General features: G+C 42.6%; 1 protein-coding gene across 23 annotated transcripts in view; it reads right to left on the reverse strand.

Annotated features, from left to right (window-relative positions):
- PTK2 (protein tyrosine kinase 2) overlaps positions 1-27,942 on the reverse strand; it is a 168,616-nt gene that overhangs the window by 74,512 nt on the left and 66,162 nt on the right. For all 23 annotated transcript variants that reach the window (XR_013997441.1, XR_013997442.1, XM_081116801.1 and 20 more), the window contains 10 exons: positions 23,959-24,046; positions 18,642-18,721; positions 17,731-17,793; positions 12,305-12,359; positions 9,679-9,819; positions 9,104-9,181; positions 7,830-7,937; positions 6,325-6,442; positions 4,338-4,368; positions 403-455 (listed from right to left, as the gene is read on the reverse strand). Coding sequence is in view for 21 of the 23 variants with exons in the window: in XM_081116801.1 (XP_080972927.1) it covers positions 403-455; positions 4,338-4,368; positions 6,325-6,442; positions 7,830-7,937; positions 9,104-9,181; positions 9,679-9,819; positions 12,305-12,359; positions 17,731-17,793; positions 18,642-18,721; positions 23,959-24,046 (815 nt within the window). In the remaining 2 variants the exon portion in view is untranslated. The remainder of the gene's footprint in view (positions 1-402; positions 456-4,337; positions 4,369-6,324; positions 6,443-7,829; positions 7,938-9,103; positions 9,182-9,678; positions 9,820-12,304; positions 12,360-17,730; positions 17,794-18,641; positions 18,722-23,958; positions 24,047-27,942) is intronic.

A 27,942-nucleotide genomic window follows, 5' to 3' on the forward strand; every position in this document is an offset into this window, starting at 1 on the left:
TCCAAAGTTCAAAAAACAATGATATACAAAGTATTATTCTGTTAAATTCTGCTGCAAAGATAAATTATAATGGCAATTCCAAAAGTAAAAATTTTCACGCTAAATATGATTAACATGACAGCAAAACTGAAAAAGTTGGAATTCTATATAATCATCTGAGTAATCTGGAATTATACATGTACTTCTCAGCTACAAAAAAACTGATGTACCATACTTGCACCTACTTAACAACAGTAAAAGTATGCAGTTGGGTTGTCAGAATGTCTTATTTCTATAAGCTGTTCACAAGGAGCAATCATAATAAAAGGAGCAGACATCTGCCACAATGACCCTCCTACCACCCTGCTGGGAGCATCTCCATTTCACAGCTGGCTCTGTGGGTTTCCAGGCCGAGCCCCTTACCTGACACAGAGACTGCGTGTGTCCGCATGCCCTGCTTTTCACTGTTGGCCAGCCTGCAACAGAGAGGGGTACCGCTGTGAGTGCCGCACTCAGGACCAAACGACTGTTACTCTTCCAAACCACACTGCGACTATCAGGAGGACCACACCATTTCCCGTGGAGACTCACATTTCAGAGGGCGGATTTTTAAAAAATTGGATTCTACTACCCAGACCCTTAAAATCACCAGACTGTTTTAATGTTTTAAAGATCAGAAATTAAGACAGACAACTGAAGGATCACTGAAGTGCTGCGAGAAAGCAACTCATGACAGTGACTTCAAACACTGCAATACCATTAGTGTGGTGGGCATGTTTACATCAAATTCTCCATTTAAATGCTATGCTGTAAGGGACTGCTCCAAAGTTATAAAATCGAAGGGAAATACCTGGAACTGAAAACTGATCCTTCTAAACTTTAGACCATGTGAAAAAGCAGGCAGTACATGAATATACATTATTACAGGCTGAAAGAAGGTAACGTAGCTGGCTACTTGTGTCATGATATGGCTCAACAACATTAGTGTTCTATATATTTGTCCATATAAAATAAAATTTTGGCCAAAGGTTTCAGTGACATTTAAAAAATGGAAGTAGCCCGGCTGGGCATGGCTCAGCAGTTGAGCATCAGCCTAGGATCCAGGAGGTCACGGTTCGATTCCCGGTCAGGGCACATGCCCAGGTTGTGGGCCTAATCCCCAGTCAGGGGTGTGCAGGAGGTAGCCGATCAATGATGACTCTCTCATCATTGATGTTTCTCTCTCTCTCCCTCTACTTTCTTTAAAAAAAAAATTTTTTTTAATGGAAGTATAGTCAGTTTAAAATGTTTGTTTAGAAAACACAGGCTAAAGGAACCCTATAGTCTTTAGATGTCAAAGTCACTTTGATCTTTTTATAAAAGAAAACTTTTTCCAGACACTTAAGCATTTATTATAGGAGTACTGAACAGCCCGGCCGGCATGGCTCAGTGATTGAGCATCAACCTATGATTCAGGAGATTGCAGTTCGATTCCCGGTCAGGGCACATGCTCGGGTTGAGGGCTCAGTCCCCAATGAGGGAGTGCAGGAGGCAGCTTGATCAATGACTCTCTCATCATTGATGGTCCTATCTCTCTCTCCCTCTCCCTTCCTCTGTCTGAAATCAATCAAGATATGTATATATATATATATTTAAAAAGTAATGAATAAAAATTCTTCCTAGTATACAGAATTTAAACTAGGGAATATTGCAACTTAAAAGAGCATATCATTTTTGATAATTAGAAATAGTCAATGCCCGGCTGGCATGGCTCAGTGGTTGAGCATCGACCTATGAACCAAGAGGTCACAGTTTGATTCCGGTCAGGGCACATGCCTGGGTTACAGGCTTGATACCCAGTAGGGGTCGTGTAGGAGGCAGCCGATCAATGACTCTCTCACCACTGATGTATCTCTCTCTCTCTCCCCCCCCCTTCCTCTCTCTGAAATCAATAAAAACATATTTAAAAAAAAGAAATAGTCAATGTGCAACTGTAAATCTTTATAATGTTAGATTACAGCACAAAGCATAAAGTTGAGTTCCTTTTATGGCATTCTCTATCTAAAACCATACCTTTTAAGAAAAGTTTAACCAAAGTTGTTTTCTAACAAATCCTGAGTCAAGGGTGCACTGGGGAGTCAAGGGTACTTTCTTCCATATTCTGTTGCCCAAGCCCCTAGTCTCCTTCCCCACAAAGAGTCTCTGCCTGCTGTTGAGTCACCTTCTCACACCTGTATAGATTGTACATTTCCTGGTCAACAGCAATAACAGGAGCTGCTACCCTAAAGATTTAATGTTTGCTTTATTTATTTGGGTTTTCTAGTATCTGCGACCACTCCTAACCTGCCGCCTTTGTTGCTCATGTTTATATCTACATTTAGAATTCCTGTATGTTTTAATCCTCAAAGTCATCCCTTAAAGACTTTCCACAATTGAAGATACAGTGAGCCTGGCCTGATATGGGACATTAATAAATATCTATCAAACACCATCAAGTTTGTGAAGCACGCTGCCTAAAAGCTAAGAGAAAGCTGGTCTCCCCTATCCGTCCAATAACCTACTGTGTGCGACAGATACCTCCTGAGGCTAGGACACCACATGACCCTGGCCTTCAATGAGGCCAAAGGAGTATGGACAAGCAAAGAGATGATTTGTAAAGTGTGTAAGTACTACAGTGAAGTAGAATATGTTATGGGAAAGCACACAGGGCTGCTCCTGTGACAGAGGCTCATGGGAGATTTCCAGACGAAGTGAGGTAGGGTGAGACCTGAGCAGGCATGGCTGAGGACAAGGGGGATGGAGGAAGAGCATTCACAAAGGCCTGGAGGGAGCAAGTGGGTGGTACTCCAGTGACTGAGAATCCAATATAGCTGAGGATCAGAGAGTGGGGAGTGGGGACATGAGGCCAGTGAGCTGGCAGGGGAATGAACACACAGGTCCCGCCAGCGGGATTAAGGATGTTGGCATTTATCCTTAAAGCCACAGTAGTGCAAGGGCTTTAATGAGGAAAGCTCCCCCACACTGGAATGCTGACAATGGACAGGACAATGGGCAAAACTGGACAAATATCAGTAGGAAGTAAGCAGAAAAAAGTTAACCCAACAGGCCTGTGCTGCTGTCCTTGGAAGCTGCCCATGGCTGGTGTTGGGGACTTGTATTTCAGGAGTGCTCCCAGCACCCCCTACCTGGTAAGGGGAGGACATGATCGCCGTGCCTAAACCGTTTGTACCGACAACATGGTGCTGCTGAACTCCCGCTTTCCTTCGGGGAGTCTGGAATTTTGGTTCATACCAGGTAGAGTGTGTGTCTGTGACCAGGACCCCATAAAAACCACGGCACTGAGTCTCAAAAACAAGCTTCCTGGGTCGACAACCCTTCACATCATCACAACTCATTGCTGGAGGAACGAGGGGTGTATGCCGAGTGTGCTGGGAGAGAGCTCTTGGGAGCCTGACCTGGTGCCCTCCCTCTGTGCTGGCTGTACTTGGTGTCCTTTTGCTATAACACAGCACAGCCATGAGTGCGACTATATGCTTAGTCCTTTCCAGAGAATCACAAACCCTGGGGTGGTCTTGGGGACCCAGACACAGGAGACCACTGGAGCTGCCCAGACAGACAAGAACCAGAGCTGAAAACAGGAGGGAAAGTAGGAGGTGGTGCAATGGGCAGAGCTGATGGATTTAGGAAGCAGCTGAAGGAATCGGTGCTGAGCTGCTGAGGGAAAAGAGCGAGGCAGGGCAGAGCCAGTCCAGGGTTTTCCCTCGTTACCTTGGGGCACTCTGGGTGAAGTGTTCCTCTGCAGGCCTTAGGATTCTGTTCACACCTATCTGAGCACTCAGCATGTGGTTACAATTGTTTACTGACCTGTACCCTAACTTAACTGTCATTTGGTCCCCAGTTCCTAGCACACTGGCTGAGAAAGAGACGTTAGTAAGTTCTTTCTTTAGGCATTACTATAGATGTTTTAAATTTTATATTTCAACACATCGGCTAGGAAAGTAATGACACAAACAAGTAAAAAGTTAACAAAATTGCTTTCATAGTTTTAAATTTTCTCACTTGTAAAACAGCCAGAATGGTCCCTGTATCAGGTTCTTATAAAGATCAGCCATGACTGTGAAACGAGTGTTTAACTGGTCTACACTAGTCTTGCCACTCTGACTGCTCTCGAGCTCCCTCCTAAAGGGAAAATTCATTTTAAACTTCTCCTTAGACCTAAACATACAACATGATTTACAACTGGCTTGAATTCTTTCTGGAAATGTTTTCTAGTTGCCCTTTCAGAAGTGTGGCAATCTGGCTGTCCAGGCAAATGGTAATGAAGCAGTGATTTCTGCAGTTTCTAGCACAAGTAACAATATACACACAGCAGCACTTACTTTGGTATTGATGGCAAAGCCCGTTCACCTTCTGGGGGAAAAAAGGAAAGACAATGGTGAGGTCGCTTCTGATCCTTTTGGAAGATCATATGTAGAAATCAGGGGAGAAGGGGGAGTCCCATTCCAGCATCTTAGCAATAGCCCTTTAAAGGAAGTTAAAGTACAAAGGTGACAAAAGGATGGGATATGTCTCCCCAGGAGGCTCCCCAAGATGAGGGTGTCTTATTGTCACAGTCCACATTCCTTACTGAAGGACTGAACACTCTACATTTTGATAAACAGGCTCATTAGCAGCAACACCAAAACTTGTACAGGAAACACACAGAAGCAAAAGACCATAAATCCACAAATGTGTGGCTCCAGAGGGACTAATGCCACAAAGGGCTCAGGAACAAGCGGGCCTACAAGAGCAGGGACCTGAAGGAGTCCGCGCTGTGCAGTCCTCTACTGACGTCGGTGGCCTCCCACAACGACAGGGAAGCTCAGGACCTGTTCCCTGGTTGAGAAGACACTCCCTCCCCACCTCTCCTTCTGTACAGCAGGAAACATGGATTAACGGCAAGTGTGAAAGTTTTCATTGAAAAACCTTTAGATATTTCGAAAAGCAATGAAAAACCTTTAGATATTTCTAAAAGCAGCTTCATTACTATATTTCCTATAAGGAAAGCTACAGCAAATATACACTATATGTAAGGAAAAAATATATGAATAGGCTTTACCAGTCTGATCACAGTGGCCAGCCATGTGCTGGAATCCATACATTTTACTGGCCTTTAGGTTATGGCTTTAGCTGTTGTTTTCAGAGCACAACATGACACTAACTTTTAAACAAATGTTCCAATGACTCCTGTGCTCTACACACACACGCGCACACGCGCATACATGCACTGCTCCCTGTGCCCCCAGCTGGGCAGGCTGGCTTTCTGTTGTGTGCTCTCCTGTCCTTTCCTCTATCCTCTGCACTATTTAACAGTCTGCTCCCATGGACACATACCTTCCAGCCCTTCTGGACTCTTTCCTCGGGAACCACCCTTAACACCAGGTAAGTGCAAGAGGAATCTTGTGTCCACCTGCCACAGAGCTGGCTGCTCTGTGGGGATGACAGTGGACCCACCTACTCAGCTCTAAAGTCAGTGTCATTCTTCCCTCACAAGTAAGGAATCTCAATGTCAAGGTTCCCATAGCGCATCACAATCACACAGCAGCTGTGGCAACCACGGGAACACAAGAAGTGACACTTGGGAACACATGTGTACAGGTGCAGTCCCAGGCCTTCGCATTGACCCCTGGGCCCTATGGAAGACTGCCATATTCTTCGTGCTCAGAGGTGAGAGTCATGGCACGGGGGGGGGGGGGGGGGGGGCTTCGCACAGGGCAGTGCAGAGGACTCGATTGGAGCTCATAGGAGGCACACGCCCAAAGCCCACTCACTGTGTGCCTGTCCTGCCGGGAAGGCTTTCTTTGATTATTTCAGAAGTTGGAAGCCTCTGAAACATCCCTTCCTGATGCCATGCAAAACCTACACACATTTCTGAGGTGATACAGCCTAGCTTCTAGCATGGTTATTCATTCTAATTGTCGATTTTACCTCATGGCTTAGAACTCATTTTGTTCTTGGACTGCTCTAAGCTTTTGAGATGTATGAGAAAAAATAGCAGAGGCTTTATTTACATGAGTTAAACGAAATACACACACACAAAACCCCAGAACATTATCCCAAAAATTTATTTAAAAATACTAATGGTCACATAGAAAACACTCCAAGTATGTTGCTCACAACACACTAGCTTTCTTTAAGCTCTATTCAAACCCAGCTCTTAGGCTGGAAGCTCTATCACTTCCCTAGGAAAACAGCAATGCAGACTTACAGGGCTGAGCCATTCGTTTAGTGTTCATGTTCAGAGTTATCGAAAAGAAGGGTTCCAGGCTGCCAGGGTGGCTTGTCTGAAAGTTGGGTGGAAACGCGCCAAGAGAAACAGAAGCTCACCTTTCTGGGGTCTGATGATGAAAGACTGCGAGGCCCCATTCACCAGCCGGCAGTACCCATCGATCAAGTCAGCCATGTTCTCGGCAATAGTCAGGGACGGTGCTGTCACTGTCAGAGGCTAAAAGGGGAAGAGACCAGGAGAGAGCTACTATTGTTCTCCGCAGTAACCAAAGGGACAGCTGCGTGTGACATCAGCTCCAGATGCCCGTGGAAACAGGAGCGTGGGAGCAACACAAGGCTTGTCATAAGGTTTGAATGAAAAAGGAAGTTTGATATTTAAGACACTATTCCTAGACTGTAACAGAAGGCACACCCAGACAAAAATGGAAAAATCACTTACACTGAGACTCACTTTCTGGAATAAAAGGAGATGAAAAAAGTATTTTCTTTCAGAATGACTGGTCCCTCTGGCATGCTCTAATTGAAGAATCTAGATAGCCAGTAAGTTAAAGTAGGGCTTATTTTAGAAACTAGACTAGCATGGAATAAATTTTTATCAACCATCCTTCATAACTTTTCTAAATGAAAGAAAATTAATAAATAGCATTATTTTCAGCATGCACAGCATGTTCTGCTTAAGAGCTTAGAAACGACTCTTTCCAACAGAAAACATACACTTTTGATAAGCTTCCTAACGACCTATCATTGAGTGTTATCCAGGAGATAACCAAAGCTGTATTTTACTTTCAAATACAATTTGTGCTAATTCACGTAGTATTTATGAACTTGCCTCACCTGCATTATCCTATTGTTATCTGGGAGAAAAGCAAAAAGAAAGGGCCGTGTGAAAATGACAGCCTAAAAAGAACATTCCTGAGCTATTTGCAGGAAATGTCCATTTACGATAAGGTTTTAGTATTTTATGGTGTCATTTAATACCAAGAATCAAATGCATTTCCCAGAGTCTCAGAGACGCCACGACCCCAAGGAGAAAAGAACAAGGAAAGGTGAGAGAAGTATTGCAGGTGAGCCTGCTCGAGAAGGGGCTGCCATGGGACCTGGCGCTGTGCTGCAGGGGAGTGGATAAGCACCTAACACACTTCTGCACATGCACAACCGTGTTTGCCACCAGCCAGCCAGACTCTATCACGTGCGTGTCCTCTGTCTGTCTTCAGGAAAGGTCACCCTATGCAGTACTTGCCAGGTGCTAAGTTCTCGTGCCACATCTGTCTTTAGTGCACTGCATGGCATGCTGATTTGAGAACCCAGGGTCTGGGGCCAGACAACATGGTGTGGAAAATAACACAGTTTACAGATATATGTATTTTTATGTAATTTTAAGAAGTTGATTTCCTTGGTAATTCGCATTAATCTTCAATCATCTTCACAATAATGCTCTTGACTGATTTTTAAATCTGTTCCCTGTTCTACTCTTGGGGGCATTGAATCATGACTATTTATAATGTAACATTGCTGATGATTCATGAAAACCTCATCCTAAAAACATCATTTGTAAAATGTCCCTCTGCTTTCATCTCCCCCATGATGGCTATGAGAGTTCGTACCTCCGGTGCGCCTGCTATTTTTAGCTGTAGCATTCCTTTTCTGTCCTTGTCTTCGCTGTTTGAATACTGAATGGTCTGTACTTGATTGAAGTCAGCCAGATGTGTGGGCTTTGGGAAGAAAAGGCACAAACTGTGGACCACAGATGAAAGACTATCTTCACGCATTCCGTTCTCAATCCCACCCCATTCCCCTCTCCTGAAGACCCTCCCTAAGACGGTGTCTGGGGGAAATAGACTGTCCCAGCAGCTCCTGGGGGGAGGGAGTCCTCTTTTTGAGCTGTAGTGGAGCCACAGGAAATGGTCTTCTCAATGCAGGGCTGGGGATGTGCCTGCTCCTTGTGCTCCTGATGGCCAAGGAGAGGCACTGCACCAAGGAGCTGGCCAAGAGGCACCACAGGTACCAGAGCAAGGAGACAGAGAGAGACAAAGGAAGTAGAAGGGAGTCTCTGACTTGGCTCCTCACCAGGTGGGGGCGGGGGGGGGGGAGTGAACCATGAGAAATTCCTGGTTGGAGTGAATGTTCTGCTCCCCTTCCCACAGGGAGGGGCCCAGGCCCACTCCCAACACATACTGCTCCTGCACAAGTCGCTGAAACCTGAAGTTCCAGAGTGGAACTGAGCTCGGGAAGCAGTAGGTGCCCAAGGACCCTCCCATGCAGATACTCCTAGAGAGACTGTGTTCAGTTTCTAAGCAGAACTCATGTTAGGAAGACAAAATATGTCCATGTGTCTTTAAGCCCTCTGGCATTTCATGACAGTGATTACTTTGCATGCAGTGAATTCCTATACATTTATTCAAAACAATTAGCCTAGTTACGGCCTCTTGATCTTAAAATATCACACGGTATCAGCTTATCCTGCTAAGTGACCCCTCAGCACAGGCTATGCTGCTGGGACAGAGCTGGAATTCTGGTTCACAAAGGACGCAAACTCAGCTTCCCTTTCCAGATCTTTAGAGCTTTGCTTTCAGGCACAGTCGTCTTCCAGAGGTGCCCATGGGCAGTCCTCCATGCCCCCAGTCCTGGGCATTTGGGCAGCACGGCCCTGAGGTTCACTCTCCTCTCGGCCTAGGGCACAGCTGCCTGTAGGGTTCCTGCCACCCTGGCTCTTTCAGAGCTCCTTCACTGGATTCTCTCCTGCTCAGTCGACAAATGTTCAAGTGCCATGGAACCAGCAAATCCCCATTCCTTAGCTCGACCTTGTCTGTCTGCAGCCAGCCCACCTGAGAGGTGGGCCATACACAGCACTAGCCAGGACACCCCAAAGCAGACTTACATTGCAGCCCTTGTCTGTGAGGTAGCTGATGCCTTCCTCGGGGCCGATTGCCAGCTCCACGGAAATAATCCAGCTTGACTTTTGAAGGTGAAACAGTTGAAAGCAGAGGTATCGGAAGGAAAAAGAACTATTTTAGATAAAGAGCCCAGGGCACATTAAAGGACCAATGGGGGGATGGCTTAGCTAGCCATTAATCTATCTAACCAAATAACAAAATATTTATAACTTCATTGATCCAACATCTACCTAGCCTAAATGAAGATACTGTGCTCCTTCCAGTAGGTCTGAAGCTAATGGTTTCTTTGGGAAGATTGTCTGAACAGGGTAAACTAGCCCTTCGAGAACAGGTCATCAACAAATTGCTCAGCTGGGATAAAAAACCTAATTATGAACACAGACATGCTATTAAAAGAAGATGATTTTATTCTCACATCACTTTTTTTTGCATTTCCCCCATATTCTGATGTTGTTAAAAATGTGACAAATTCAATTTCAATCAGAAATTTAGACATACATGGTTAAGGAAAAGCAAAAGTAATGAACCCTCGTGTACTCCTCCCATGCCCTGTACTTACACCAAGAGCACACTTGAAGCACTCCTTATCAAATCTGTACACTGGGGAGAGGATCTCAAAGAATTTCAGGATACTCTCTTCTCTGTTGAGGTTGGCAAACTGTCTAAATGTCTGTTGGATCAGTTTTCTTAGTGTTTTGGCCTGTACAACAAAATTACAAAAATTTTTTCAGAGTCAAGAATGAGTCAAACACAGCAATACTATCTAACTTCAATGAAGAGTTCTTCCCTAACACCACTTAATACAACCTATGCTCAAGTTTTACAAAATGTCATATTTATCAGAGCTTCATTTCTATTTCTAAATAACTATAATAAAATACATATAACATAAAACTATCTTCACCATTTTTAAGTGTACAGTTCAGTGGTTTCAAACTTTATATCTTAAATAAAAATGTGTAAGGTAATATTGGTCATTAGGACATGTAAAGAGTTAGGCATTAAAAACATGTCCCTGCCCACGAAAGGGACCTGACACAGGTGATGGGTCAAGGCACTCATACACCCACTGCTGGGAGGAGCAGTCAGTGTAGCCTTTCTGAAGGGCAACTTGCCAACACAAGTCAGAAGCCCTAGAAAACCACAACTCCTGACCCAGCACTGAAAATCCCAGGATGTTATTCCTTAGGGGTGATTACAGAACTACGCAGAGACGCAGCAACAAGGAAGGTCTATAGAACTGTCTGTAGTAATGCACACAGTGGTGTGTCTGTCTACCCAGTGCTCTACGCACTCGTAAGGATGGCTGTATAATGACTGATGGACATTAAAATCTCATCGTGGAGTTAATGAAGAAATATGAGAAAACCATGTGCACATACAGGTGCTTTGAAAAGGACAGCACAGGGTGGGAACTCACACATATAGACACATGGGAGCATATGGTGTGGGTCTCATACATGGACACGTGGGAGCACAATGAGCGCGGGGGTGGGACTTACACATGGACATGTGGGAGCACACTAGGCAGAGGCATCAATGCATGAGGAAGGAGAGAAACAATATGCGTTTTTCTTCTGTGTGGAAACAAGGAATCTATCCACGCTTGCTACTCAGTTTTAAACCAGTTCACATACAGAGAAAGCTACTCAGAATGTGACACTTCCTCAAAATGAAGCAATATTATTAGGTCATAGCATCAGAAATTACAGCTACAAAATAATTTCGTATTAGTCAACCAAATACTAATCAAGATGCTGCTAGCAACAATGGATCCCTAGGGCTTCCCAGATGAAAAGGTTATGATGTAATGCTAAAGAAAATTCCCAGTAAAGGAATAATAGGCTACTAAATATAGGTATGTTAACAGTGCATGCAAAGTGTTTGTTTTTTTTAAAAAATGAGAAATAATTGACATAACATTGTTAGTTTTAGGAATACAACCTAAGGATTCAGTATTTGTATGTACTGCAAAATGACCACCCGATGGCTAGTTAACACCCATCACCCCACAGAGTTACGAATTTTTTCCTTGTGATAAGAACTTTTAAGACCTACTCTCTTTGCAACTTTCAAAAATGTAATGCAGTTATCATTAACTATAATCACCGTGCTATGCATTGCATCCCTGTGACATTTACTTTGTGACTGGTAGTTTGTACCTTTTGACTCCCTTCACCCATTTCATCCACCCCCAGCCTCCTACCACTGGCAGCCACCAATCTGTTCTCTGTATCTATGAGTTTGGGTCTCTTTTGTTTTAGATTTTGTTTCTAGATTATTCCACATATAAGTGAAATCATATAGTATTTGTCTCTAACTTATTTCACTTAGCATGATGCCCTCCAGGAACATACATGCTGTCACAAATGGCAAGATCTGCTTCTTCTTATGGCTGAACACTACCCAGGGCGTGTGCGTCTTCTTCACCCATTCATCGATCGATGGACACGCAGGCTGCTCTGTCTTGGCTACTGTATATGATGCTGCAATGAGCACAGGCTGCTTTTTTTTCATCCTATTCACAAGGACCTGTATCAGACGGGAACTTTCCATGCAGACACCAGGTTTCACTCTCCCTGGTGCCCCCACTCAGAAGCTGACATGCAGCAGATGCCAGGAATGGAGTGCTGAATGACTCTTAAGCCAGGCATTTCTGTGCCTGACTAAGTGCCAAGCCTGCAATGGTTACCTGCCAATCAGAAATGAGAATGATGACTGTTTTCTCTAAGAATGAAACTAAGTGTTCCAATGGTACTCTAGCACTTTATCATTTGGAAATTGAAGAGAGACTTCTCAAAACTAGCAAAGACAGCAGAGAGCCCCTCAGGCCTTCCCCAGCCCTGCCTGAAATGGACACCTTCCTCAACCCTGGCCCACGTGCTGAACTACAACATCAACACTGGTACAGTCCTGTCCACTGAACTATAGACTATGCCCACATCTCACGGTCTGCCTTGAGGACACTGTCCACTCTATCCTTTGACCATCAGAATCTCATACTGCATTTACTCAAGTCTCCCCTGTCTCCTCAGCTATGACAGCTTCTTGACACTTCTGAAGAGTAATGATCAGAAAGCTGTACCTATAACATCATAGCATCATATAAGGGAGAAAACCACATACCAAGGAGAGGGTTTTGAATAAGTGGTCATCTAATTTATGACAAAGTAAACTCTAATTACCTTGACAGAATCCAGTAAACTCCTAGGGAAAAACCGCTTCAAACCAACATCTTTTCTGAAATATAAAAAGAAGTGTAACAGTAACACCACCAAATCAAGGAATATAATGACACTGTTGCAAGAACACAGGAGCATGAATTATTTATCCCTGCACATCTGACCCAGGATGGACAGACAATGAAGTTCCAATTTACCAGCAGTCACGGAAGGGGTGGGATTAACCATCTCCGATACAACGTGGTTTAAGTAGAAAGTCTTTTTTTCTTTAAACACTTACTAGAAACTCATTTAAAATACTGCCTCTTTGAAACTGCAATGTACAGATAAACTGTTCTTCGAACCTCCGTTTCAAGGGGGCAAGGCTGTATTTGCAGACAGGCCTGATTAGGAAAAAATTGGGGACATACTATGGAAGTTTAAAAAAACAAACTTGGAATTAATCCTAACAGCTGACACTTTTTGAAAATAAACTTTTTGATTAAGGGGCACATTCACCTAATCAAGGTTCATCTCAGTCTCACACAGCAAACAAAAGAAATTAAGGGATTTGCCGAAGGTCAAAAGCTGAATGTGAAAAATGTTGGAAACTCCAGTGACTTTCTTTGGATCAGGCTTCAAAATCATTATTATCAAGAGCCTCAAGCACTCTGGCCAAGAGAGATTGGAAAGAGGAGCGCATTCTTTTTTCCTACTTTGGGTACGCAGTGCCCAGGTTTTTCGGCCACTAGATGGCAGTCATGTGCTGCTAAGATGAAATAAAGCCTGGACATAGCAAGGAATGTCAGGAGACACGTGGGATGTACAAAAGGATCAAGGAGAAAAGTGAAATACAGGTATCTGTCCAGAATGACATAAGAAAACAATAAACTGAATATAAAATATTTTTTAAAACACACGGGAATAACTTCGTCTGTATTCTAAGGTAGAGGCATCATATAGAAACCACAGAAGTCATGTCAGCACATGTTAAGTTAAATCCCCTATTCTACAATCTGACTGGTTAGGACCTAAACCAACGAACTCCTTGCTAAATCCAAAACTGCTCTCAGTTCTCAATGTTTTATTGTTTTTATCATTAGGTTAACTACATCTTTGTAAAATGCTTTCTTGGCACTGTGACATACTGTTTTCTGGTTTTACCTATCAGCTAATTTACGAAACCCCTGGTTTTCCATTTACTTCTCTAATTTCTCATCTTTTAAGATCTGCAGCATCTACTGTGACTCTAGGACATGAAGAAGGAGTGTCCATCCAGATTTTTCCTCTCTGATGCCTCCTGAAAAGACATGGGCTCTGCATTTTAAGGATCTTGGTGCTGATCACTACGGGAAGTAGCAAAATAAGCACATAAAGGAAAAACAAACACCCTAGAATCTTTGATTGCATATTCCTGAGCACTTCTTTCTTATCTTCCTTACCAGGCAACCAGACCACAGTAAGCAGCACTCCTCACAGGGAGAGTTGGGCACTGGACTGTGGCTGTGCCATGGATGTACCTGGCTGTCACCTGCACCTGGAAACCTGGGACTCTCTACCTGTGAGTGGAAGGCTATCTCCTACATTCTGCAGTGCTGAGGGTGCAACAACAAGGGTTAAGCCATGGAACCAACTCCAAGGGGTAGTTTCCTGTCCCTGGAATACTGTAGGCCCCTCCTGTCTGGTAAGTTTGGTCCACAGGCCTGCCTAGCAGCTTCTCTGAGCAGAGGGAGGTGTGACCTGATTCTGCCATCAGCAGAATGTACCATGAGGGGGAGGGGAGGGAGGCTCTAACAAGGGATCAGTAAGTGAGGTAAGCTGGGGGTAGATGCAGGACCTGTTCTGGACAGACGCAGAGCCAGCAGAGCTAAATGACTGAACACCTGTGAGACAGAGGGAAAGGCGACCTCGGGGATGCTAATGCCATGCACTTGGAAGGGGTAGGGTGGGGATGGGGGCGCACCATGAGGTCTGTTTCAGACATATGGGGTGTGCCCTCCGTGGGGATTTCAGGGAGACGGGTGGATGAGGGGAAAGGCCAGGTCAGGGGATGTCCTCTTCCGAATGTGATACCATCGGGGCTATTAGTCAAACTGGTTACATTTTTCTTTTTCTTAGAGTTGGGTGGAATTTACTGTACTCATTTCTGCCACAAGTAGGAAAATTAAAGGTGGACCAGGAAGGTTGTATATTTCAAGAAAAATGATAGAGAGCATATTTCTTTGTGGAAATAAAGCCTATTCCTGGGTGTTAGTTTAACTTCCTAGGTGACAATACCACTTGGAAAAAAAGCTAAGGCCAACTGCATAATGCTGAGCAAGTGTGCAGTTCTATTTTTTTTTCCAACTACCTGTGAGTAACAAGGTATGTGTAACATCTGTCCATACGTTAGAACTCTTTTAAATGAGACATTTGGCAAATAAGAAAAATAATGAGGCTAAATTATACAAAACCATTGGAAAAATTCAACACCGCTCTTAACACGTTTCCACTGATTTAATCAAGAAAGCAGGTCTCCTTTAGGCTTTGTGGTGGAGGACCTGAGGTGTTCCATTCAAAGTTGTCAGGAGAGCCTATTACAGACACCTAAATTTAAAGCTCTCTGAGGAAGCAAGGCAGGGACCAAAGGCTGTCCCACTTTCATCCGAGGTCCCTCTCCAAGCTAGTGCCCTCAGCTCAGCAGCAGCCTGGCCTAGAGCTTTAGGTGGCATACACCTCACTGAGCCCAAATGCGACAGCTGCAAGAAAATGTGACTAAAACAATAAATAGTACTTAGAAACAAAATACAACTACTGGCCTTTCCTGTAAGGTAATTCTTTACTATGTAAATAATTGTCAAAACAAAAAACAAAAAATGAGCTCACACAAAACTTTGAGAATAAATACCGCTGAAGCCCAAGTCTCAAACCCCATCACTGGGTTGTTATACCCTCACCCATCTGACGAGATGATAACATTGTGAGAGCTGCACTGCCCACTACAATAGCCACATGACGCCATTTATACTTAAGTTAGTTCAAATTCAATTTAAAAATCTAGTTCCCATTTCCAGTGCTCGGAGGCCCATGTGGCTGATGGCTCCTGTACTGGCTGGGGCACACAGCTGCTTCCTGACTGTCCAGGGCTCAGTGCTGTGGGCCTGTAGGCTCCTCCATTAAGGCAGGGCAGGCAACCTAGGTGGACCCAGGGCACAGCTGCAATGTTCCCTGGGCTGCCCAGAAAGACTGGGAAGAAGGCTGGGAGGAGTGAAGTGGCAGATCCCACAGAGGGAGCTGGAACTGCTGCCCATGGGCAGCAGAAGTGCCTAATTACTGTTCTCCCCACTTCTCTCTCAGGATTAGAAGCATGAGGTTCTATCAACTAGCCCCTAAGATTCCCATTATCCTGGTTTGACACTTCAGAGAAAGCAAGCCCGTACTCATTTACTGACTCCTACTAGGCTCCACATTAGATAATGGGGCAGAAGCCCTAAAACGCATTCCCTTTTCTCCAGAAAGACACTAACATAAACAACTAGCTGTATGAGAGTGTGAGGTAGTAGGTGATAGCAAGCTTCCAAATCTAATGAATTTACTTGTTGAGACATAGGGGTTCAGGGACTTAAATTACATTTGTGGTCAATTGTAAACAAGAATTTTCTCAATAAAAGTTGAATTTAACCCTGCCTACCCTTCAAATGGAGTGTTCAGACCAGTGCTGATGAGGCCTTTCTCTGTCCCTTGTGTTCATTCTCAAAGCTTTGCCTTCCCACATCTCCATCTGCCAACAGTGGCTTCCTTGTGTTCCCCCTTTCACATCACACTTGCTGTTCTGGATGGTCCAGGTGAGAAGGTGGGGCTCCCTCCTCCAGGTGTAGGAGGGTATGGGCGCCACCCCATAGGCACCACAATCAGCTCAAGGGTGTGCTCAGGTACCACTTAAGACTCCAGCATTGGTCTTGCCCTGAACACGTGTGCTCATGGCCACAAACCCCTAACACAAGTGGCTTTGGGAGGCCTAAGGGAGCTTCATTTATACAGTAAATAGTAATTCAGCTTCTCATGAGTGAGTTCTTATGTCAACAATAACTTTATTTCCCCTTTAGCATTAATTCTGAGAGACTCTCACCATGTCTGTTGGCTTTATTTAATTCCTCAATGCTTTAAAGCCCAGGCAAAAAAGCAACCAAACTGGACTTTAAAATAGCCTGTGCATTTTCATATAGTATTCCTATCTTGTCCTCACCCCAAACTCCAGGAACTGAGTATCTTTATTTTAAAAATACCACTGAGGAACTTAACCTCCAAAATGATACTGTAAGCTTCTTAAAAACTAATGAATGTTAAATTCTCTAAGTGCAGTAGCGATTGACACTTGCTGCTGAATGACATTCTCTCCTTCACCCTGGGTACAACTGTGTTAGACAGTACAGTACTCATTCCTCTGGGAGCCAGGTGTGGTCCTGGTTCTTCTCAGGGAAAGTCCTGTGTACACATTTGTGCCTTGAGTGGAGAGGAAGGACTGGAGAGAGGGAGAGCAATGTCCATCTGTTCCTCCGTGAGGTGGTGTGATACAGACGAGGAAGGACATGATTAAAGGGGCCTAGCACTCTGGTGAAGAGGAGCACTGACCATCTAGGGTTTTTCTATGAAAGAAAAATGTTAGCTAAGCTACTGTCTGTCTATGTCAAACCTGCCTTGGAAACCATAATTTTAAGACTATATTATTAGCTTACTTGGGTCTAATGTGTCATTGGCAGCAATGCAAGTTTTAAGGTTGACAACAAAACATTTTCTTAAAACATCTGATCTGACCTATAGCTGCTGCTTTCTTTTCTAACCATCACCTCTAATTTACAAAAGATGTAAATGAAAGTCTCTTCTATTGGCACCCAGTTTGTTCCCTGGTAGCATGAGCCCTCAGGAGGTCAAGTTCCAGGGACAGGGCAGGAGGAACTCACTGCCGCGTACCTCCCCTTGCCTATGGAAAAGGGACCTTGGTTCTACTGAGGTTGAAAATTTAAATTTCTAGATAGTGCCTTTCCCACTCTCTAAAAAAGTTGGGCCTGATGATTTGTAGAATAAAAATACTAACAGTAATCAAACTGTCTCCTCAGAGCAGGTATTCTATCCAAAACAAAGGGACAGTTTTACAGCTGTTATCTGATTGTCCGCGTTTCTGTACCTTCACAAAAACTAGTATCTCTTCCTGGATCAGTTTGATGCCCGACCAGCAACACCCCACCTGCACACACTCCTTCTCCAAAACTCAGAGTGGACAACCATCTCAGCCACCAAGTACCACCCCAAACCCCAACACCCTCTAGAAGCTTCTACATTAATTCCTAGTATGTTATTTTATAGTATTTACTTTTAAGTAAAGATAAAATAATAAAAACTACAGTTTGAAGAATAAGCTAGTTCTGAATATTTGCTTCTAGAAGGCTCCTTTTTCGACATGTAATACTTACTCTAATACTTCATAGTTAGACTTCTTCTCTAGCGCATTGCCCCGCATCTCCCAGTACGAGCGCCTAAAATCAGGAAAGATATGAAGTTTTATACATGTTTAAAGAATGTCTGTGTTGTCCAATGGTTAAAAACTGTGGGGGTGAAGGGTGCTTAAGAACCCTGTGGCTCAGCCACAAACATGCTGATGAGCTCAAACACAGAACGAACCTGATTCTCAGCATGTTGCCATATCCTCATGAAGCACAATTGGTTAAGCCAGACCTGTTTCTTTTTTAAAATTTTTATTATTATTTTAAAATGTTTTTTATTGATTTTTTAGAGAGAGAGAAAGGGAGGGAGAGAGAAACATCAATCAGTTGCTTCCACATGCACCCCCAACTGGGGATCGAACCCACAACCTAGTTATGTGTCCTGACAAGGAACTGAACCAGCAACTTTTGGTGCCCAGGGCAACACTCAACTAACTGAGCCACCCAGCCAGGGACACCCAGAACTATTTCTACTGAACAGGCCCCCTTTTCCCTTTAAAAAGGTGAAGCAGGTCTGGTCTCTGCAAAGACGAGACACAGATTCATTCCAGTTGTAAGAGATCAGCTACACTTGCTACTTCTAAACTTCACCTTTTCTCAAGGGACAGCACATGCAAGCCAAACAGCCAAAGGACACCAGACGGCTGCTGTGGCTGGATGTGCACATACCCACTCCTGTGGAGGCACATATCACAAGGGTAACTGCATCAGACACATAATAGAATCATCAACCTAATTCAGAACTGACTTAACTTTTCATTCATGTTTTATTCAATATTTTATGGATACTCTTTATGAGAAAAGGAAAATAATTGGGTAATTTCCAAAAATAACAAAATCCATTGATGAATAAAGACCTCAAGGTACAGTTGTCATCTTACCGTATTTCTAGACAACCCAACTTCAAAGCAATATCCTGGTCTACTTGGTCAGCTATCTCTAACATATAATCGCTCTTCACCTACAATAAAAAGGAATGGGAAAACAACGCTGTTTTAAAAGAATACATTTTAGATTTATTCATTCAATAAATGTTTACTTTACATACTATATACATACTATGTCAATAATTCTGGATAAGGACAAATATTATCAAAAAACAGGGAAAGAAATACACGGGTCTCTCCTCCTAAGAAGAGCTTATGTAATCAGTGAGCACGTATGTGGAACTTCAAGGAACAAGAAACTTCATCAGAATCACACTAATGTCAAATTGCTCTATACTCTTCCCATGCTGTCAGAAGGGAAAACCAGGGGGGAGACCTCCATTCCCACACAAATTCATGGTGGACATATTTTTTTAACTCAAACTTCAGTTCCAACAAGCATTTTTGGACCTTAGTGCAAGACGGGGAAAATTCACAGATTTAAAAATCCATTGAACTCTGCAACTGATGTGCCTCCACCTACCCGCCATGATTAACCTGCAAAGTAATAAAACATACTTAAAGTCTAATGTAAAGATAAGAATCTAATAGAACTGTACAAATGCCTTCCAACAATGATTACACTCGACTCCCAAAACTGATGGACCATCTGGTACCCAGAGTACCTCTCAGTGGGAGGACATCTTCATAGGTGAAGTAGGTAAGCCTCCTTACGATGACCACCATTAAGGGCTCAACATCTGCCATTAACGCTGATGCTAGGGAGCACCCGTTTGTATCTCAATTAAGAAAAATGTTCTCCCCCTCAAACGGAGCTCCATTCTTCCCATTAGCAGACCTGTCCTACAAAACACTGCACTGAACTAGCAGACTATGAATTTTACCAAGCAAGTCTGTGGCCATTCATTTTGGCTCTTGTTATGTAGTATTTCATAATACCCCAATTGCCTCTTGGTCCTCAACCCTACAATATTTACTCTGGCCCTTTACAGAAAAAAGTGTGATGACCTCTGCCAAAGAAAAATCCTAAACTATCTATTACCTCCTGGCCTGTCAGTTCACTTGCTCAAAAGATTTACACTCCCCAGTGAATGCCCCTGCCCACCCTCTACTGGACTGCTCATCATTGCATCTTCCCTTGCTAAGACCCCACCTCCCAAATCCCATTATCATTTTCGTATTTTCATTGCCTGGCAAAACCAGCACACAGGAAACAAACCACACACCTGCTTTTCATGCTTACTGCCAAGCAACTGGAGAAACTACAGAATAAGATTTGTTTTAAATTCTTAACAATAAACCTCAAATGGTCAGGAGAAACTGTCTGGAAACTCAACAATGCTTGCCTAGGAAGTTTGCCAACACAATGAGTCACACTTTCTCCAGTCAACATGCCGAATCTCTTTTCTTACAGAGAAAAATAGTCTCCAGATGGGAATGGACCCTTTAACAGACCAAAAATTTGCACCCTGACATGCACATGTTCTCACTGCCAGCCCTTCTCTGGTGGTGGGAGCTATGACGACATGCCCAGCAGTGGACAGCCATCTGCTGCTTCTGATCTAAAGACCATTTCCTCTCAAAACCTGCTTTATTTTTTGCATTAGCACCTCGACCCCAGTGGTCAATAAATATTTACTGACTGAATGAGTGAGCAAATGAATAAATGAATGAATGAACAGTGATCAAACTCGGGTTTCAGCGCCTCCTGGTGCAAATATTCTTTTCCATGTAAGGCTTACAAGAGTTAGTAAGTTCTATTTCTTACATATAGTAGGCATTTAAGACTGATTCAATGGAACTGAATTACTCAATTCACTAAATTAAGTAAAAAGCTTTCATTCTAAAATCATTTTGTTTACCCTTCAATTGCCTTTTTCTCCTATATGGCAAATAATAAATCCAAACTTAAGAACTAAGTTCTTGCATCACTGGTAGGTTTATTTTTGAACAGAAGAGATAAATCAAGAGGCACAAGAGATAAATCAAGACATGCATTTATATGTGTTAGAGAAACACTACAGTCGTTCTGACTAAAACTGAATGGACCTTAGCTTATGGTTTGGTGTAGACTTGAAGAAGCCACAGCAGAATATCAACTACAGTCAAGGAAAATGCATCACCACAAGACTGTCTTAAAGATTAATCACGTGATTTTTAAACACTATTTACAGGTGTGAAAATGTAATCACTTGCTTTACTTCATTCATCAAAACCAAATTCATACTAGTTGCAAAAATTAAAAAAGGGGAAATTAGAATTTAATGATCCTAATGGGAAATCCCCTTTTCAAAAGTGTAACTTAAAAGTTCTAAGACTTGTTTTTCCTATAGCAACAACCTACTACTCTTGACCCTCCCAGCTAAAGGACCATGGCTTGAAGTCCATTTCTGGTCTGAGGTGACTGATGTGTTCTATGAAGTGTACTGACCCAAGATGGAACAGGCCGTCACAATAGGCCCTCATTGCCCAGTCCTCACCGCCAGCCCTGGGTAGCTTTTCAGCCAGTTCCCATGGTCCAGCCCCTCTCCCTGTCCACCAGGCCCTGGAGGCCCTGTGCTCTGTACACACTCACATCCCAATGCCTGCTCAGGACTCAGGTCCTTCATACTCAGTGTTTGTTTCTTTTATAAGACATTTCTTGACTACCGTTCACCTCCTCCTAACACCCAGCAGAACGTGTTGCTTTCATCTGTGAAACAAATGCAATTTATTGAGCATTTAAGTATGAGTATGTGTGAGTGTGTGTGTGTGTGTATAATTGCTTAAAGTAAATATACTCAGCTCCATTCAGGCAGATTTATAGCTCATTTAATCTTCACTACATCAGTGTGAGCTGGACACTACTAGCATCCCCAATTTATTAGAAAAAGCCTAAAGAGAATGAAGACAACAGCAGAGGAACTGCCTGTTATCTAGGGAGTATCTACCAGGGCCAAGTACTATGCTGTGTTAGGTCTTAGTAGTCTTACTTTATACATAAAGATCAGAACATTTCACTGACCCCAGGTCACATGGCAAGTGTCCACCCCTGCATCTCAGGCTTCAGTGTGGACCCTTCTGTGGATGCTGCCAGAGAGGGCAGATTCTCTATTAGGAGGAGGCAGAGCAAGGTGGGACTCAGCTCACCACCCTGGGGATCCCAGGACTACATATGGCCTCACAGACATCTCCTGGTTCCTGTTCCCACCATCACTGTGTGTGTTTTCCTTCAGTACTCTGCTTACTATTATTAACTCCAGGTCCAGCAAATTTGACGATCTTTCAAAAGAAGCCCTCTGAAAGTTGTGTATTGTTTTTTTAAATTAACTGGTTTTGTTGATGTCACTTTCCTACTTAAAAAACAGGATGCCTCTGGACTTCCTGCTATGGGCAGGTATTATATTTGAGTTTTCATCTTACTCTGCAATGGACTCAAGCACAGGGCTTAAGATAAGAACTGCTCACATCTCTAACAGAAAATATTAATCCTAAATCACTCCATAATTTATTCCATATGTCAACTCAGGGCTTTGACCACCACAGGAGATTTTGTGTTTTGTTTTGCTCTCTTCTGAATACTTTGTCAGCTAACAAATTTATCAACTAGACCCAAAAATGCAAAAGTAAGACTGATGAACAGAAAACAAGTATGTCTGGCACCTTGCACACTTCCACAGGCAAGTTTAGCTTTTATACCAAAGTCATGGTGTTACACTCAATGTTGAGAGCCAATGGGTGGACATACCCGTTTAAAAATCTTAAAATATCTGTAGGACAAAACAATGACAACTTCATGTCAGGCCCAGGCATCTTAAGGGCCAACAATAGTGCCAAACGGTTTCTGTTCAAGTTGAGTTAATATGACAATTTCTTGACTAAATATTGACATAGCCCTTCAAACCAATGGCCACCACTATTTGCAAAAGGTTACCAATCAAATACTCACACTTTTGACAAATGCAAGCTCAGAGAGATAAAGAGGAATAAAATGCTACAGGACAAAGGAAAATTCTGACTTCAGGGCAAAACACAGTTTTCTTGCTTTATAATGAGCCATTAGCTTAAAAACTTATTTTTATAGACTCCTACTCTATAGTGAATAGGTTGTAACAAGATTATAGTTTATTTTTAGAGTACGATGATTAATATATTTTAGAAATTCTAAAATGGGTCAAAAACACTGAGTAAATCATTTACAATATCTCACAGTGGGAGCCTCATCTGGGACATCTTCAAATGAAACTATGTCCACAGAACAATGTTCAACCAGGCAGTCACCAACACCCACTACGACCACTTACGTGTTTTCCTCAGGACACCATCCCAGAGAATGGGACATAATGAATAGCAGGCTGAAACTGGATGAAATTTCAAAATAAATGTTAACAGTAAGGTGGTTATTGTAAGTTCTCTCTCACTCTCTCTGGTAATGGTGGTAGAGAGAATCTAAACATAATTCCTTCACTTCTACCTTGATAAAAGAGCTAGAACAATAAAAATACAGATTCCTTTGAAACAGAATGAATAACAGAGATAACACTCAGGGATGGTCACTATTCCCCAGTCTAGGTCCTCAAGATTCCCACATGTGAAGTTCAACAAAATAACAGATCACGACAAACACAGAGGGAAACGTGTCACTGAACAAGAGTCAGTACAAGCCGTCTCCAACAGACGGAAAGCCCCAGAGTTTCAGATGCTGTAATTCAGATTCAGAATAGAGACACTGACTCTTAATGAAATGATAAATAAAAATGCATTGGGTGGCAAAACTGTACGTTCAAATGTCTCCGATATTCATTAGACAATTTTGAGGGGAACAGTTCACTAATACCAACAAGTAACATTTATTTGGTTCTAAAGTTGTGTTGGTTCATTTATGCCACATATATTTAATGCCTAACTAATATTGTAAGGAGCAAACAGCAAGCTCCTTTTAGTGTAAAGTCAATTTGGATTTATTATGCAAATTGCTATTGAGATTATATGGGTGTAGTTAGCTCTCACAACAAATTCTACGTCTGACAACTGTGTTGATATTCAGGCATGTTAATTATACTTGAATTAAAGAATGAACAATGGTTGTGTCACTTAGGACTTATTGTCTCCACATAAAAGTATCTTTTAAGAGTTGCCCAAGCATACAAAAATTCACCAAGTGTCCAAAGTTCCTAAGTTCTCACTAGCTAAAAGAGTCTCACTGCCATACAGTGACAAATTTATATTTTCCCAAATATTAGGTTTAATATAATTCTTAAAATAAAGTTATATAATAAATGAAATTTTTAAAAACAAAGAAAAAAGTATATTAAATCACCCTCCTATATACCTGTTGATAGAAGAAATTCAAAGTTGGCTTGTCTTCAGTAAACTGGTTTAGAAATCCTTTTGGCAAATAACGAATTCTCAATTCATATCTAAAAAATAATTCACAAAATAGAATAATTATAAATCAGTAATTTTCTCAATTTATTGTCTACAATTACAATATGATGGTGTGTATGGCATTGTCAATTACTCTTAAATATTATTTAATAAATAAGTTAAAATATAATCAATTAATCTGTAAATGTTTTAATTTTCAGCACAAAAATGTGCACAGTGTCTTCAGCTCGATTCTGCAAAGAGAGAGCACGGTGAGAAGCCCAGAAGTCCCTCTAGCCCTATGGTCACCGTCCACCGCTGCCTGGGGTAGCACCCTCGCATGACTGACTTCACCCGCATGGGATCCCACAGGATGCACCCTTTGTGCCTGGCTCCCTTTATTCACCAACGTGCTCGAGGGATTCACCCACATCTGGCAGCGGCAGTCTGCTCAAAGCTGAAAAATGTGGCAAATACAACTATTCAGCCATTTACTGCTGATGGCCATTTGAGTTGTTTCCATTTTTTGACTATTAGGAAAAAAGCCAAAGACTCTTTTTTTCTTCCTCTAAGCTTAAAGGAGGTTATTTATTTGCTCAGGAAGCCAAGCTTCAAGAATGATTGAAACAAAGGAATTTCATCAGAATGTGCTTGCGTGTTCTCTCTCTCACTGTCTCCACATAATAAAGACATGAGTGTCCTCTGGTGAGCACATGTACACACTTCTGTTGGGCAGCCCCTGGAACTGAACCACTGGATGATGACAACACACTGTAGCCTTAGCCAATATCACCAAGCAGTAAGAAGGAATTGTACCAATTGACACTCCCACCAGCAACATGGTCCTCTACATCCTCACCTCTACCTGGTATTTCTAACCTTTTCATTTTAGTTAGACTGAAGTTTATTTATTGCAATAATACATAGTGATTTTAGCCGGCACTTCCTTGATGAATAATAGAACTGGGTTAATAAGCTTGGTTACTAAATATCGGCCTTCCAGCCACAGACCAGAAACTTACTAGTCTTTGTTCTGTCAGTGTCTGGTGCAGAGGTGTCCAGTTAATGTTTAATAAATCAGCAAATTAAGAAGTCCATCCTGTTTTTTAAAGGTGTCACTTCCAAACACACCAGAGGTTCTCTGTTTACTGTCTTATAGCTGCCAATCTTTTTAAGATCTCTTGTTGAATTCAGTATTACAACACTGGCTTTTTCAAATTAAGGTACATAAATATGTAATGCCATTTCAAGAGAACACACCAAAAAACTGTATCAAAATACAATCTAAAACTTCCTAAAGTACGATTTTTCATTTTCTTTTGTCATCTTTGGAAAAGGACACCTTTCCTCTAGATGAAAGATTTTTCTCCTGTAAAGATCTGAGAAAAACCCTCTCTCTGCAGAGCGAGGAGCTGTTGGACAGCAGTGAGCAGAGATGTGCTGAACAGGAAGATGTGACCCACATCCTGACAACAATGAAAAGGATTTTCTTTATTAGCTGCTCTGCAAAAGTCCCATGATACTCTCTCAAATGCCACGGAAGCCTTCTCTGGGACCTGGTCCTCTGAGCCCTGATTCACCATTTGAAAGGACTGGCCAGTTCCCCAAAAGCTCCAATAGTTTGTTTATAACTGATTAACCCACTGAAAAGCCAAACTGACCACTCCAGGCAAGCAATTACAAATAACTAAAATAGCCATCAAAATTCAGTTAACTAGAATTTAATTATCAAAGTACATAACTTTTAAGTTTAAATCTGTTTGATAGAAACCTCTCAAAACTGTGTAACACCTTTTGTGGCATTATAAACCCGGTGTGGTATTGCAATTTAAACGTTTTTGGCTGACTCAGGTGCTACCAAATACCACCTACTTAACTGACATCTCCCAGGAACCCCGTGACAGGTGGGCAAGCTCCTGCTCCCTCCTGGACCAACTGAGAAGGAAGCAGGGATAGGGGCTCCTGTGTACACACGAAGGACCCAGTTCAGCCCTGGTTCCTTTGAGAATGGGGTTGGGGGGCAGGCTGCTCCCCCTGAAGGGGCTCTGGACTACCTATTGCCCTCTGCCCCTTTATTCATATGTCCATCTTATAGTCCCCAATGGTTGTTTCCCAACAATAGTTTTAGGTTTATTTTGCTTTTAACTTTATAATAGTGTATTATACTATATGTCATCTTTTGGAATTTACTTTTTTAAAAGATGGAGGTAAAATTCACATAACAAAAAAAGAACCATTTTAAAGTGTTGAATTCAGCAGTACATTGTCCTGGGACTTATGTCTGTCACACAGTGGTGTCTGGCTAAGATCCATCCACATAATTGCGTGTCCCTGCAGCTCACTCATTCTGACCTGTGTGACATTCCACAGCTCACTTAACTGTTGCTGCTTCAGCTATGAACATTTTGCATCTGCAGCGCCACACAGAAATGCAAGTCTTTCAAGGACAGAACGGGGCGTGGACTGCAGGTCTATAGGGTATGTAATGACTCTGTTTTCCAAATTTTACATTTTCCCCAGTAGTATGGACCCTTGTTGGGTCCAAAACCTTTCCGGCTACTGATATTGTCAGACAACTCACTTTCTGCCAACCAGAGAGAGTAAGCAGGAATCTTGTTGTCCAAGTTGGTGTCTCTCTGATCACTAATTTGCATCTCCCTAATTTGATCACTAATGAAGCCAACAGGTCTTCCTATTGTTTATGAAACTTTTCTCTTTTATGAAAATACCTTCATGTGTCTTGGTCATTTACAGAGTTGTCTGCAAATTTCATATTGATCAGTACTTCTGCTCTAGGTACTATCTTTTGCTGTTACATGTGCCATAAATGTCTTCTCCCAGTTGCAACTTTATGCAGGTAGCATAAAAAAAAAAAAATCCATGTTCAAACCTCACAGGAATGAAAATGGATATCAATTATTCTACGAGCACAGCACTTTCATTTGAACATTAAGACCTTACTTCTCAGAACTAAAGCCAGAACTGTGGTTGCCCTCATATGCTCACCTGTGAACTGAGAGGAGGTGTCTGCCAGGGACAGAAGAAAGTGATCGATCACCTGTTCTGCTAGTTGTAGTCACACATCTAACATACAAGTAGAGGAGAAACGGGAGTGACTGGCCTCAGCTTCCACTTGGCCACCATGTAAGCTGTATAATCCTGGAAAGTCAGCAGCCTCTCTAACCACGGCTTTCTCATGAGTAAAACAGCAAAAGGAGAGCACTTCCTTGACAGGACCATTGTCACACAAGTGAATGTTGAGACAATAAGTCCAGTGCTAGTACACGCGTGGTAAGCAAATGTTAATACGGGAGTATTGTAAAAATAAATTGGCCCTGTTTGGTTCCTGGCTGAATATAAGTGACTATACCATCACAGTACTTTGCCTCTTGGTTTATTTTACAATTTCATTATCACTGATTCAATTTTCACTAAAAAAATTTTATTGGGTGCCTGCTATATATCAGTCAGGACTAGAAAACAGGAGCAGAGTGGTGACTAAGACAAGGGCCCTGAGGGAGAAAGATGGTATCAGCAGGCCATTAACTATGGAGCTGGCCACGGGGAAAAGGTGACAGGAACACTTGCCCTAAACTAAGGGAGGGCGAAGCTGCACTGGGAAAGGCAGAAGTTCAAAGGCCCCAGGGAACAATGCACTTGGCTTGTTCAGGCCCTAGTGAGAGAGGCCACCCATGGCCAGTGGAGTAAGTGAAAGTTCTAGTAGACAGTGGCAGGAAGAGACGTGGTGAGGGCTGTGCTAGTCAATGACAAGGAGCTGGCAGGAGAAGAAATCATCCAGTCACACCCCGACCCCAGTTCCTATGAGAACAGAAGACAGAGATTTCAAAGGGACCAGCATTGCTAGAGTGGAGGAAGGGGGAAGGCAGAGGAGACAAGCACGAGAGGTGATCAGAACCTGTGGCACTGGGCTCCAGGTGAGCAGCTGGAA

The sequence above is a fragment of the Miniopterus schreibersii genome (assembly GCF_964146895.1).
Source record: "Miniopterus schreibersii genome assembly, chromosome: 17".
NCBI classification, from domain to species: Eukaryota; Metazoa; Chordata; class Mammalia; order Chiroptera; family Miniopteridae; genus Miniopterus; species Miniopterus schreibersii.